This window comes from Mizuhopecten yessoensis, unplaced genomic scaffold (assembly GCF_002113885.1).
Source record: "Mizuhopecten yessoensis strain PY_sf001 unplaced genomic scaffold, ASM211388v2 scaffold11073, whole genome shotgun sequence".
NCBI lineage: Eukaryota > Metazoa > Mollusca > Bivalvia > Pectinida > Pectinidae > Mizuhopecten > Mizuhopecten yessoensis.
Genome location: NW_018408866.1, coordinates 915107 through 931191, shown reverse-complemented (window position 1 = coordinate 931191; position 16085 = coordinate 915107). Strand labels below are relative to the sequence as shown.

Sequence of the window (16085 nt, the reverse complement as noted above, 5' to 3'; positions counted from 1 at the left end):
TTATGTTTTAGGTAAAGTTACTGAGAGAAGTCACGTTTATAAAGTAGTGCAAACGCAGTCGACAAGCAAGGAACTCGGCGTCCACATCAGGAACCTAGCAGTGAGCCATATCAAAGAGAAACACACCATGTGAAACCGGGGCCCGTATTCATGAAACCGTTCTCATGCTCAAACATGGATTCTGTGCTCAAGCCAGAATTCATGTGACCCATCTACACATCATGTCAACGATCAAAAGTTCAAATTTAAATATTGAAAACAGTATTCGGCTTATTAAATTTAAATATTGAAAACAGTATTCGGCTTCAAGTTTCTTCAATTTTGGTCCAAAACTTTAACAAAATGATATTTTTTAAATAATTTATAACTGGAACAAGAAATAAGTCTTGAGCACAAAATCGATGCTCGAGGATGAGAACGGTTTCATGAATACGGGCCCAGGTGTTTTGTGAAGAGTAAGCGTATCCTTAATTGCATTCATTAGCAACGTTTTATTTTTTACGATAAGATGTAATAGGAATCCATCGCAAACACAAACCAATTTATGTCACAAACCATCCGTCCCCATCCATGTCAGCTGTAAACTACATATGAGTAGTAACATACTCAATATCTCGACTGGTGGACATTGTATATACTTATATCGTCGTCATTTTAGCTAAAAACACATGCAATGGCTACTTTCTTTCTTAAATCAGAATTTGTTATACAAATAAATCGCAACTACCTTATTCACTTTACATGCATCGTCATCTATGATCAAACAACAATAAAGACAAAGGAATGAAATATTGGACCAACTTAAGTGTATTATATGTACCTGTATCGTGAATCATCAAATCGTATCTAGAGGTAACAGTCGGGGACCTCACCCCTAATCATGGTCTACACACAAAGGTAACTGTGTCGGGGACCTCACCCGTAACCATGGTCTACACACACAGGTAACTGTGTCGGGGACCTCACCCGTAATCATGGTCTACACACACATATACCTGTATCGTGGATCATCAAGTCGTATCAAGAGGTAACTGTGTCAGGGGCCTCACCCGTAACCATGGTCTCCACACCCAGGTAACTGTGTCGGGGACCGTACCCGTAATCATGGTCTACACACCCAGGTAACTGTGTCGGGGACCGTACCCGTAATCATGGTCTACACACCCAGGTAACTGTTTCGGGGACCTCACCCATAACCATGGTCTACACACACAGGTAACTGTGTCGGGGACCGTACCCGTAATCATGGTCTACACACACATGTACCTGTATCGTGGATCATCAAGTCGTATCAAGAGGTAACTGTGTCAGGGGCCTCCCCCGTAACCATGGTCTACACACCCAGGTAACTGTGCCGGGGACATCAGCCATAGCCATGGTCTACACACCCAAGTAACTGCGTTGCGGACCTCACCCGTAACCATGGTCTACACACCCAGGTAACTGTGCCGGGGACATCAGCCGTAACCATGATCTACACACCCCGGTAACTGTGTCCGGGACATCACCCGTAACTATGGTCTACACACACATGTAACTGTGTCGGGGACCTCACCCGTAACCATGGTCTACACACATGTACCTGTATCGTGGATCATCAAGTCGTATCAAGAGGTAACTGTGTCAGGGGCCTTACCCGTAACCATGGTCTACACACCAGGTAACTGTGCCGGGGACATCAGCCGTAACCATGGTCTACACACCCAGGTAACTGTGTTGCGGACCTCACCCGTAACCATGGTCTACACACCCAGGTATCTGTGCCGGGAACATCAGCCGTAACCATGGTCTACACACCCCGGTAACTGTGTCGGGGACATCACCCGTAACCATGGTCTACACACACAGGTAACTGTGTCGGGAACCTCACCCGTAACCATGGTCTACACATACGGGTAACTGTGTCGGGGACCTCACCCCTTACCATGGTCTACACACATAGGTAACTGTGTCGGGGGCCTTACTCGTAACCATGGTCTACACACCCAGTTAACTGTGTCGGCAACCTCACCCCTAACCATGGTCTACACACACAGGTAACTGTGTCGGGGGCCTTACTCGTAACCATGGTCTACACACACAGGTAACTGTGTTGGGGACCTCACCCGTAACAATGATCTACACACAAAGGTAACTGTGTCGGGGACCTCACCCGTAACCATGGTCTACACACACAGGTAACTGTGTTGGGGACCTCACCCGTAACAATGATCTACACACAAAGGTAACTGTGTCGGGGACATCACTCGTAACCATGGTCTACACACAAGTAACAGTGTCGGGGACCTCACCCGTAACCATGGTCTACACACACAGGTAACTGTGTCGGGGGCCTTACTCGTAACCATGGTCTACACACACAGGTAACTGTGTTGGGGACCTCACCCGTAACAATGATCTACACACAAAGGTAACTGTGTCGGGGATAACCATGGTCTACACACCCAGGTAACTGTGTCGCGGACCTCACCCGTAATCATTGTCTATCCACAAAGGTAACTGTTTCGGGGACCTCGCCCGTAACCATGGTCTACACACCCAGGTAACTCTGTCGGGGACATCACCCGTAACCATGGTCTACACACAAAGGCAACTGTGTCGGGGACATCACCCGTAACCATGGTCTACACACCCTGGTAACTGTGTCGGGGACCTCAACCGTAACCATGGTCTACACACAAAGGGAACTATCAGCCGTAACCATGGTCTACACACCCCGGTAACTGTGTCGGGGACATCACCCGTAACCATGGTCTACACACACCATGGTCTACACACCCAGGTAACTGTGTCGCGGTCCTCACCCGTAATCATGGTCTATCCACAAAGGTAACTGTTTCGGGGCCCTCACCCGTAACCATGGTCTACATACAAAGGTAACTGTGTCGGGGACCTCACCCGAAACCATGGACTACACACAAAGGTAACTGTGTCGGGGACATCACTCGTAACCATGGTCTACACACACAAGTAACAGTGTCGGGGCCCTCCCCCGTAACCATGGTCTACACACAAAGGTAACTCTGTCAGGGACATCAGCCGTAACCATGGTCTACACACAAAAGGTAACACTGTCGGGGACATCACCCGTAACCATGGTCTACACACACAAGTAACTGTGTCGGGGACCTCACCCGTAACCATTGTCTACACACAAAGGTAACTCTGTCGGGGACATCACCCGTAAGCATGGTCTACACACACAAGTAACAGTGTCGGGGACATCACCCGTAACCATGGTCTACACACCCTGGTAACTGTGTCGGGGACCTCACCCGCAACCATGGTCTACACACCAAGGTACCTGTGCCGGGGACATCAGCCGTAACCATGGTCTACACACAAAAGGTAACACTGTCGGGGACATCACCCCGGTAACTGTGTCGGGGACATCACCCGTAACCATGGTCTACACACAAAGGTAACTCTGTCGGCGACATCACCCGTAACCATGGTCTACACACACAAGTAACAGTGTCGGGGACATCACCCGTAACCATGGTCTACACACACCATGGTCTACACACCCAGGTAACTGTGCCGGAAACATCAGCAGTAACCCTGGTCTACACACAAAGGTAACTCTGTCGGCGACATCACCCGTAACCATGGTCTACACACCCTGGGAACTGTGTCGGGGACCTCACCCGTAACCATTGTCTACACACAAAGGTAACTCTGTCGGGGACATCACCCGTAAGCATGGTCTACACACACAAGTAACAGTGTCGGGGACATCACCCGTAACCATGGTCTACACACACCATGGTCTACACACCCAGGTAACTGTGCCGGGGACCTCACCCGTAACCATGGTCTACACGCCCAGGTACCTGTGTCGGGGACCTCACCCATAACCATGGTCTACACACCCAGGTAACTGTGTCGGGGACCTCAGCCGTAACCATGGTCTACACACCCTGGTAACTGTGTCGGGGACCTCACCCGGAACCATGGACTACACACCCAGGTACCTGTGTCGGGGACCTCACCCATAACCATGGGCTACACACCCAGGTAACTGTGTCGCGGACCTCACCCGTAATCATTGTCTATCCACAAAGGTAACTGTTTCGGGGACCTCGCCCGTAACCATGGTCTACACACCCAGGTACCTGTGTCGGGGACCTCACCCATAACCATGGTCTACACACCCAGGTAACTGTGTCGCGGACCTCACCCGTAACCATGGTCTATCCACAAAGGTAACTGTTTCGGGGACCTCACCCGTAACCATGGTCTACACACAAAGGTAACTGTGTCGGGGACCTCACCCGTAACAATGGTCTACACACAAAGGTAACTGTGTCGGGGACCTCACCCGTAACGATTGTCTACACACAAAGGTAACTGTGTCGGGGACCTCACCCGTAACGATGGTCTACACACAAAGGTAACTGTGTCGGGGACATCACCCGTAACCATGGTCTACACACCCTGGTAACTGTGTCGGGGACCTCACCCGGAACCATGGACTACACACCCAGGTACCTGTGTCGGGGACCTCACCCATAACCATGGTCTACACACCCAGGTAACTGTGTCGCGGTCCTCACCCGTAATCATGGTCTATCCACAAAGGTAACTGTTTCGGGGACCTCACCCGTAACCATGGTCTACACACCCAGGTACCTGTGTCGGGGACCTCACCCATAACTATGGTCTACACACCCAGGTAACTATGTCGCGGACCTCACCCGTAACCATGGTCTATCCACAAAGGTAACTGTTTCGGGGACCTCACCCGTAACCATGGTCTACATACAAAGGTAACTGTGTCGGGGACCTCACCCGTAACGATGGTCTACACACAAAGGTAACTGTGTCGGGGACCTCACCCGTAACGATGGTCTACACACAAAGGTAACTGTGTCGGGGACCTCACCCGTAACCATGGTGTACACACCCCGGTAACTGTGTTGCGGACCTCACCCTTAACCATGGCCTACACACCCGGGTAACTGTGTTGCGGACCTCACCCGTAACCATGGTCTACACACAAATGTAACTCTGTCGGGGACCTCACCCGTAACAATGGTCTACACACAAAGGTAACTGTGTCGGGGACCTCACCCATAACTATGGTCTACACACCCAGGTAACTATGTCGCGGACCTCACCCGTAACCATGGTCTATCCACAAAGGTAACTGTTTCGGGGACCTCGCCCGTAACCATGGTCTACACACAAAGGTAACTGTGTCGGGGACCTCACCCGTAACCATGGTGTACACACAAAGGTAACTGTGTTGCGGACCTCACCCGTAACCATGGTCTACACATCCGGGTAACTGTGTTGCGGACCTCACCCGTAACCATGGTCTACACACAAAGGTAACTGTGTTACGGCCCTCACCCGTAACCATGGTCTACATCACCCGTAACCATGGTCTACCCACAAAGGTAACTCTGTCGGGGACATCACCCGCAACCATGGTCTACACACACAAGTAACAGTGTCGGGGACATCACCCGTACCCATGGTCTACACACAAAGGTAACTGTGCCGGGGACCTCACCCGTAACCATGGGGTACACACAAAGGTAACTGTGTGGCGGACCTCACCCGTAACCATGGTGTACACACAAAGGTAACTGTGTTACGGCCCTCACCCGTAACCATGGTCTACACACACAAGTAACAGTGTCGGGGACATCACCCGTAACCATGGTCTACACACAAAGGTACTGTGTCGGGGACCTCACCCGTAACCATGGTCTACACACAAAGGTAACTTTGTCGCGGACCTCACCCGTAACCATGGTCTACACACAAAGGTAACTGTGTCGGGGACCTCCCCCGTAACCATGGTCTACACACCCAGGTAACTGTGCCGGGGACAGCAGCCGTAACCATGGTCTACACACAAATGTAACTCTGTCGGGGACATCACCCGTAACCATGGTCTACACACAAAGGTAACTGTGTCGGGGACATCACCCGTAACCATGGTCTTCATACAAAGGTAACTTTGTCGCGGACCTCACCCGTAGCCATGGTCTACACACAAAGGTAACTGTGTCGGGGACATCACCCGTAACCATGGTCTACACCCACAAGTAACAGTGTCGGGGACCTCATCCGTAACCATGGTCTACACACACAAGTAATAGTGTCGGGGACCTCACCCGTAACCATGGTCTTCACACCCAGGTAACTGTGTCGGGGACCTCAGCCGTAACCATGGTCTACACACCCTGGTAACTGTGTCGGGGACCTCACCCGGAACCATGGTCTACACACTAAGGTAACTGTGCCGGGGACATCAGCCGTAACCATGGTCTACACACAAAAGGTAACACTGTCGGGGACATCACCCGTAACCATGGTCTACACACAAAGGTAACTGTGTCGGGGACATCACCCGTAACCATGGTCTACACACAAAAGTAACAGTGTCGGGGACCTCACCCGTAACCACGGTCTACACACAAAGGTAACTGTGTCGGGGACCTCCCCCGTAACGATGGTCTACACACAAAGGTAACTGTGTCGGCGACCTCACCCGTAACCATGGTCTACACACACAGGTAACTGTGTCGGGCACCTCACCCGTAACCATGGTCTACACTTTCATCTGTTACACGTTTGCGTATCAATTACTAACATATATATATATAGCTACTTTTACATTTGATTTATGTCGATAAACTCATTGCTGAATACCGTACATGAAATGCTTGGACATGTGTTTGAGAACATAAAAGCAAATCATATACTTACTGACACTACATTTGTCTATAAAGCGTGCACATGTATTTATGGCACATATTTGTTTGTCTAATACGGGCGATATTTTTATCATAGTTGCCGACGTAGCCACAAGTAGTTATATTTGTATTCGAACCTAGAACGTAAGATTTATAGGTCTACGTACCTGCGTGGAGAACACCATATAAACATTAAATATGACCCGTTTTCTGTAGTCACAGCATGTGTTTATCATGCATATGTGTGTGTCTAGGACCGTAGAAATATGCCCACCATTAAATCGCTATCGTACCTGTGTCTCTGTCGAGGACCTTAGAGGTATTTAACTTCACAATGTAGAACGATATAGAAAACGTCTGTGCATCTGTATGGCTTTCATTCTTTGTGTACGACATTGATAAGGCAATTCATGCAATCACACTTACACTAGGTACAGTATAACTATTGACTTTGACAAGAAAATGAATACCATCGAATAACAGGTCATAAGTCTAAGTCAAGGTCTTAGGTGCAAATCATGATTATTTTGTAGGCATACCTCTTTTGACATACATGTTAATCGACATAAATTAAAACATTTTGATAACAACGGCAAAGAAGGAAAATATGTTTGTGTTTATTTGCTCGAAAGTAAAAGTCAAGAAAAGTTTAGTATGAAATTGGTCATGGATGTTACGGTTTAAGTTGCCGTCTAGTGTTTTAAAAACAAAATAAAGAATAAAGTTTTTACCTGGTTGAAAAAAATGCTCTGCAAAGGCAGTTTTCAATAATGAATTGCATCTTTTGCGGTGCTTTGTTGTCGTACATGAATTTCCGTTAAGGCCTCTACGAGATTGCCATACTAAACTACGGTAAACATGTCAGTGTCTATTTGCTATAAATAGACCAGTGTAATATGCTATTTATAAATGTCGGTAACACTAGCTTCACATACAAATGTACCCGGTGTCCTAGTTTATTAATGTATGGTGACCCATACGTGGTTAAACCAAACTTACATAAATTCATAGACTTGTTTAACGTAATGATTTGTAATTTGCGGAGCATTTAAATAAACCTCACATGGGATACAATGTAACCTCCAAATTAACAACCACACAAAATATAAGGGAATTGAAAACTCACAGAAAAAAATAATCAATCATACCAATAAGTGTGGTTTTGCGAATTGAAAATATTAAACTATGGCATTGTGTCGTCTCAAGGTAATCGTAAAACTGAGGATTGATGGTTAGACATTATTTTGTATTCCACTCTCTCACAAAAATAATGTTGATTCGCATAGTGTTAATGCTTTTGACATTGTGGGTTTGTTTGACATGCTGAAACTAATGCCAGGCGTAAATGATCCTCCACACCTCTGTTTACCTTCTGCTATATACGACACTCCCCTTTTCATGGAATTCCAGTGTTAAAATAGCGACAGTGCTCCAATCTACGTATTGCAGACAGGTAAGACTATTTAATCTATTTAACCAAGGCATACTTTGGCGGGTATATTATATAGACTATGTTTCATTGTCATTAATGTGAAAACAGATAAGGTATACGTACGTAGCATTATTTTAAATGTCAAGCCGTATTTATACATACTTACATGGTAGTTATGTTATTCATGTGTATGCTACGGGCCGTTGGTTAATGTCTGCAACACTGTCGATAAGCGATACATGTATTACAGACAGTATGCGTATGATAACATAGATGTCATAGCTTAAATTATGAAAATGATACAATACTGAGTCATACCTATTATAAGTATCGCCATCATTTGAAATGTCTTCCCGGAGTACTGTTTCAAGCAACTACATGTAAGTAGCATATTTTATTACCTTTCTGATATTTATTTTGTCACACAAATTTACTTTAATCCGAAAACAACAAATAAATGTATACAAAACTATGTTTAGATAACAAACATAAACATTCAAAAAATCAGGGTTAAATGTAAGGTTTCGCACAAACATGTAATTAAATACAACGACCTTGGTTATCCATATAGCACAAACTGTGTGCTTTAAAAAAACATGTTCACACTTTAAAACCTCGATCCTAAACACAATGTAATTAAAATATAGAAAATTGATGAGGAAATCAGAATTGATTCAGACGACGTTATCAATGATATCATCAAAAACCTGATTTTTATTTTTTTTAAAGATAAATGTCACTATGGACGGCATAAAGATGTTGTGCACTTTTATTATGCAAATGGACAAATCACGAACGCTACTTTAAAAAGAAATATCAGAAAGCATTTATTTTGAATAGTGTCAAATGGTGAACAAAATTTGAAAATTGGTGGTAGAAGAAAAATAAAATGTCTGGAATGACAAAAAGTAGCGTATTATATGAGAATAACAAGTGCATGTGATCATTATTCTGTGAGAAGAATGGAGTAACGTCTGCGAATTACTTGTCAATACTGAATAGAGAACTTGTATTTAATTGGAGAAAAATAGATGAGTACATGTGCTTTTAGCAGGATGCAGCCACTAGTTAGTATCTGGTATATTTGGGGAAGACTTTATCCCTGCTCTCATACATTGAGACTATTTTAGTTTGGTTATTTAAAGGATCATGCTACATCAAAAGGATTTTCTTAGAAACTTGGGAAAATGTGACAGATTGAAGATAATGTCAGAGAAAAATAGAGACATTGGAGCATATCATAAAATGACGTTATAATTGTAATTGAGGAAAATCGAAAACCTATCTTTTATAATTGTTATACAATTAATGATAAATTGTTTGGAGTTTCAATCATGATTATTAACCAATAAACGTCGAATATTTATGATAAAAGTTTAAAGCTGCAAATTGGGGGAAAGTATTTTGTAAACATTCTGTTTAAATGGTAGAAAGGTTCCCATGAGAGAGTCATATATCTTTATTTGTGCTATTGGCTGTACTTTCTCCGATATAAACGATTATCACGTAAACAGTTGCATTTATCACTATATGTTTCTTCTCACAAATTTATCTGTCTAACTGACTATGAACATTGACAGTGAACTATCGTTTACCATGCTTTAAAGAGTAACGCATAGGTATCGTTGCCACAAAACATACCTTTATAATATACGGTGACAAACAAATCCTAAGAGTAACATGTAATGACGAAATCTGTTTTATGATAGCTTACCTTCAGTCCTGAGTACTTGCTCAATGACATTTTTACTGATTTGTGTTAGAGGCATCTTCTCTTGACTAAACATTGGTGTAATTGAGTCCACTAAATGCAAAGCATGAAGATATGCTCCTTTTTTTTACTATATCGCAGAACAAACGCTGAATTGTTATGGCATTTTATAACCTTCGATTATCAAGAGAAATGAGTGATACTTATCCCTTTGATTTCTGTAATTGATCAAAGTGTATTAATTCAGCACGTTACACCAAAAGTCTTATAATTTATTTTTTGTACTTTTTCCTCGTTTACAGCATGGAAATGCGGTTATCCTCAGAAGATATGGTCTTTCTGTGCCGTTTGATGCAATTGCTGCATCAGCTTGGAACGCTTGCTCTACGAAACTTGCTGATCAAATCGCTCTTTGTGAGATACATACAATCAAGACGAGCAACATTTACTTACTTTGCTGATAAACAAGTCGTTGTAACAGACCATGTGACAGGAGGAGGTAGCGGATACTCAACAAAGTATCGTGTGCCAAATCCTTTACCAGATATCGAAAAATGTGTCAAAGATTCAAAGGATGGTGGAGCTTTGCTAAACTACATCGAGGAAACTTTTCTAACTGAAACCGTTAACAACAACCTGACAAAACTAGCTAACTTAACGAAAAGAAAAGTTATGAATAAAGTTCAATGGGAAACTCTTTTTTCAAACGCGACTGTAACTATTCATGATTTAGATTTAACTCTTCTCAGCTTATTACTGTTCAATCTATTTAACTTCAAACCAACCGCTGATATGAAAACATTGCCGCTTAGTGGTATCATTTCGGAGGCGGACGATGTCTTGCGTCTTAGGATATACAGAAACAAGATAGCACACCTGAAGTCTTTGGAGATTACCCCTAAAGAATTTGAAGACATGTGGAAAGATATTAGTTGTGCAGTCATACGCTTGCTCGGATCAGCATACCAGAATGATATGAATCGTCTGAAAATCACAAATTTTGACGAGGCTGCCGTCATTCGATATGAACAACTCAGGAAGGAATGGTCTCAAACCGTAACTGAGATCTACCAGTCACTCAGTGACATTCAGGAGGAGTTAAGATCAATCAAGAAAAGACCAAAACATCGAAAAGGCATGTGATAATGATAGTATAGAAAATAAGTACGCATATTCAGCAACAAAGTGTTTACGTTTGATAATGCGTTTTCTTTTTTTAGCACAATTGTGAGTTATTATTTATAATTTATTGGCGAATGGACATGTTGCAATAAGGTCCATCGTTGTGTTACTACACGGCACTTCAAATATCACGTGTTTTCCTGAAAATTGATTGAAGGCTTATATAGCACAACCAGTGAATGATAATGTATGATGTATTGATGACTTGGCACTCTGCTACCATCAGACTAATGTTGTGTCTGATAAAGGTGACATATCAAGCATATTCGCTAAGGCCCAATGAAGCATTAACGGGCACCTGTCACCCTTTGTATTATCTAACAATGTAATCTATTCAGTACAAACGTCTTACTTAGAGAACTGAAGAATATCAAAATCAGTTTATTAATTTGTTGAATTATATATCAACGCAGTGCTTTTTCCATATTGTAGGGGTAGCAATTCAGCTGGTAAACAGTGACGACTTACACAGAGCGTTAACAGTTTTGAAGAAAAAAGGGATAACTACTAAAGTGATCTCCCTTGATGAAACTGACAGCGACTCTTCAGATTCCTTGGTAGAAACTGTGACTAATAGAAAAAGCAAAAGTGCAGGATGTTTGGAACTGTTAGACTATGTTGATGGCGAAGATACCATTCGAGCTTACCGAAGTAGTACTCATCTCGAATCCGAAACACTAAGGGCAAAGGAAATGGTAATGGTTTGGTATAAAACATGTGTACAATATCTCTGTGAACTGGGGTATTAATCGAACTTTTGAATGCGAAATCGTAAGAAACGTGTTTATTATTTGTATTGCGTAAACACCGAATAAATCTTGTAACGTAAAGCTTTAGTGTAGTTCATACGATGTTTTCGTGAAAACTATTGAATACAATTTAACAATCATTATATAATTCATACTGAAAATGGTGTTTTCTAACGGCGAATAAATAACAATCTATTTTTATTGAATTGAAAAAGTATTTTTTATCAAAACATCATTATGTTTCCTAGTTCAATGAATGTTACATGTACATATATCTTAACTTATATAACACTACATGATGCTATGTCTACAGGCGGAACCCTTCCATGTAATGTTTCCTGGTAATGAAACAAATAATACATCAAACGACCCTCCCCGGCGATGGTCGCTGACTGATTCTAGACCAGGGTTGACAGGAGAATCTACAACCTTTGGGTGTCATTCTGTGCCATCAACATCATCATGTGATTCTTTGTTTGAAGATAACAAGGTAACATCTTACTTATCTTAAATCACTAAGCCTAAATACGGTTATATTGTTTTGAAAATTGTATAAGGGATATGAGCACACATATTCGACTTATTTTGTTAATGTTAAATGGGAACGGATCTTATAATCTCTTCAATAAAATGAGTTGGAATTGTAATTTAACTGTATTTGGACAAACGTTTCAATTTGTTATTTTCCATGAAGTAAAATTATGAAATCATATATACTAAACACTAAATGATAGTGCGGACAACATAAAGTCGAATTTTCGGAGTAGCCCGCCCTTTTCAGGGCATTCAAGGGACAGACAAAGACTAATGATACTTTAGTACATTGAAAAAAATAATTTAAAATATTAAAAAAGAACATCGCGTTTTTGGCAAAACAATATTAGTATGTTAACTACGGGCACTGCGGGTGAATCCCAGGAATTTCTATGAAAATGTGGACGAGTAGTCAAAAAGGCCCAGCTTGTTAAAAAGCCGTATCGTCCGCGGTAAAAATACAAGTCAAAAATTAAAAAGTGGATATCAAATAGTATTCAAAAATTGTAAAAGTTGGGATTAACATAAATATTGTTTACATTTGATGGTCAGTGGTAAAATACTAGTCGAACGAAATAACAAAATGATAAGAGAATAAAGATACAACTTCGTCCCTTAAGTCAGCCAATGCAGCATAGAGTCACGTGATGTTGAAACGACCGGCAAGTATATATACTCAATAATGCGTTTTATACAGATAGCATACATATAAACAACAATATGGAAAATATTGTGACTGTATATGTATAGAAATGTATTTTGCAGTCATTATCAATGAATAACTTAACACTTATGGATAACCCTATCGTTGAAATTGAAATTGAGGAACATTAAGGAAAAAAATACGTTTAGCACTGATATGTCATCATATATACTTTAAGTTGTTCATATGAATTTTATCCATCAGATGTTTTATTGTGGAGCACTTCATGCAGTGTTTCATTTACTAAAAAGATTTGTATAAATTAGTCAACCCAAACAAATATACATAACGATGATGACCTCATCAACGTAGATAACTCGCTCCTGATACGCTGTTAAGACGAATTGTTTCAACTACTAACGTTGTTTTTCATAATTGCGTGTGGCCAACACTTCGAATACAAAAATGAATGGGTAAAACGGAGGCCAAATTAATAATAGCATAGTATTGTTATTCGGAAATGTACGCAATAGACAGACAGACAGATTATTTTATTTTACAAATGCTACAATGACGTCTGGATTATCCCCCTTCTCCCTGGATTATCCCCCTTCTCCCTGGATTATCCCCATTCTCCCTGGATTATCCCCCTTCTCCCTAGATTATCCCCATTCTCACTGGTAACTTTCTTCTTATTTGCTCAATAGTTCAATGTTTTGATTTATGATGCAATTGAAACTCGTCATGTCAAAAGATGCAATTCTGATAAAACTAATTGCCCTTTATGTAAAGTCTTTTCAGTTGTTTCTAGTTTTTTTTTATATCTGCCAATCTAAAGACTTAAGCAATATTAGTTGTAACACAATAATAGGAATCTACCAGAGTTGTTTCTAAAAAGTAGTAAGCTTTTTCCCGGAAACATAAATGCCAAACGAAATTCCAGAGGATGAGATTATTAAAAGTTGTTAGAAAACGACTTAATAAAATACCATGTTTATTTACTCTTGGTACATCTAAATACAATTATACGTGTATTTGTATTTCAAGATCAATTGATACCGACTTAATTAAGAAGCAATTTTAAATAGTTAAAAGCCCCTGTTGTTATAAGTTTGTTATGATTGTGTCTTAAAGGACAAAGATGAACTTCCACAACAGAAGGACGGCCGCGTTGGATCAGCGCGTTCCTGTAATGGTTTAGAAACACATCGACCAGACAAGGTACCCGAGATAGACCCAAAAACAAAAAGGAAATCATTTTGGCGTTCATTTAAAGGATTATTTTGAATGATGGAATAAAGCAGCAGATGGATGTGTAAATTTTATTAAATCAGTCTGCGACGCAATGCTACCATCCTATATATCGCTGACTCAGATGAAATTAGACTATTGGCGTTTCAGGATAGTAACTACACTGTCAGCAACAGATACTCTTCCTGGATGACGTTTGATCATTTGTAGATATTTTATTACTCTTTACGTTACACATATATATCTTTGCATCATGCTTCAAATGACATTATTATTTTCGCCGGTAAATGTGATAACAATTTATCTCACATGGAATGAATTTATTAAGTGAAATTGCAGTTCAGTAGCATAGACTAATTTATTCTTGTATTAGAATACTACAACGTTTCAACAGTACCGGCATATCAATATAACGTTTCAACAGTACCGGCACATCAATATAACGTTATAACAGTACCGGCACATCAATATAACGTTTCAACAGTACCGGCACATCAATATAACGTTTAATTGACAGGCAGTGTACACCTATGCAGGTAGCAGTGCTCATGCATGCCCTGATGTTTTTGTTCCTGATTGAACTTGTTTAATAGAATTGGATATCATGGCATATTATCATGTATGATACATTAAGATAGACACTAAAAGGAGCATTTAAAATTAATGATGACAAAAATAAATGTACTAATCACAGTAAATACGCGAAACATTCAACTTATTGATATGTTAAAGAATTGTTCTGTCCTATGATACCTGGTGTTGTAAAAACATTGTTGTCGTCACTGCAGTTGTTGTTTCAATGTAAAAGTGGACTCCCTGTTACCTGCTACAGCCATGACAATGTGGCAACCACTAACTTTTTTCAATGTTATATTATGAAATGAAAAAAGGTTTTTAAGTCTTTTTTTCTTTTTTACAGCACTGTATTTATCATATGTTATCTTTTTCTTCTACTGCCATATTATCATATTATATTGATTATAAAATACATGTTCCAAACTTGTGTTAACGCCTTTTTACCTATGGTATACTCGCATATATGTATATTATAAAAGCAAGTATATAAATTATTTTGAAAAATATCTCGTCTATCTTTTGCACAATAATTGTAAAAAAAACTCATATAGTTAATGACAATTTGTTATTTGATACGTTGTCAAGAATACGGATCATAGAGCTTACTGATGTTATGTGGTCATAAAAACACGATACGGAACTACTCAAATCATGGTATGTTTTGATATCCACCAACATACGTTTGACTTTTGTTGAGGGTGCTATGTCTCATCGTAGTGCGAGTGATAAGACTGTACCTGAGCGCCGACAGTGTTTTTTCACGCTCAGACAACACTATTTAGTTGTTATACATTTAGGCACATTCAAAGTTCTACGAGTTGTCGTTCTTTCCTTGTGTCAAAAGAGATTTATTTCATTGATTTTGTTAATGAGTACATTATTTTTCATTGTTACCTACTATTTAACATTATGTTTCTATTTGAAAAACTTTTGATTCTTTATTGTTCAACATGTTTTAAATTGAAAGGAATACGTCAGTATATGCTCTAAATTGGTTCAAAAGTATATATGTATTACTGAATGTTAGGAAACAATTTATTAATGTAGAAAATAATTTACCGTGGACTTCTTTGTTACTTTTAAATGACCAGTTAACAGTCACACTTGTATGATATGTAAATATAAAATATATTTTTGCCATTTTGTTGACAAAAGAGTTAAACGCTGTTGCATTTATTCTCACCAACAAGTGAAAGTTAATATTTGGAACTATGTAATCACACATTTGTCCATTATGTTTTTTAATCGATGACAAAATGACCAAAAAGTTTATTTTAAATCTTTATTGTTACCATTG

At 40.6% G+C, this 16085-nt stretch overlaps 2 protein-coding genes across 2 annotated transcripts in view; both read left to right on the top strand.

Moving 5' to 3' along the window:
- LOC110465395 (E3 ubiquitin-protein ligase XIAP-like) overlaps positions 1-10231 on the top strand; it is a 35511-nt gene extending 25280 nt beyond the window's left edge. Inside the window, exons 8-9 of the transcript XR_002464606.1 lie at positions 12-100; positions 10156-10231. The gene's annotated coding sequence lies outside the window, so the exon portion shown is untranslated. The remainder of the gene's footprint in view (positions 1-11; positions 101-10155) is intronic.
- Positions 4072-16079, top strand: LOC110465397. The gene is made up of 5 exons (XM_021521180.1): positions 4072-4628; positions 6154-10988; positions 11468-11730; positions 12098-12274; positions 14096-16079. Exons 2-5 carry the CDS (start codon positions 10157-10159, stop codon positions 14246-14248), a joined length of 1425 nt encoding a protein of 474 aa, XP_021376855.1. The 5' UTR covers positions 4072-4628; positions 6154-10156; the 3' UTR covers positions 14249-16079.
- Positions 16080-16085: the final 6 nt, after the last annotated feature.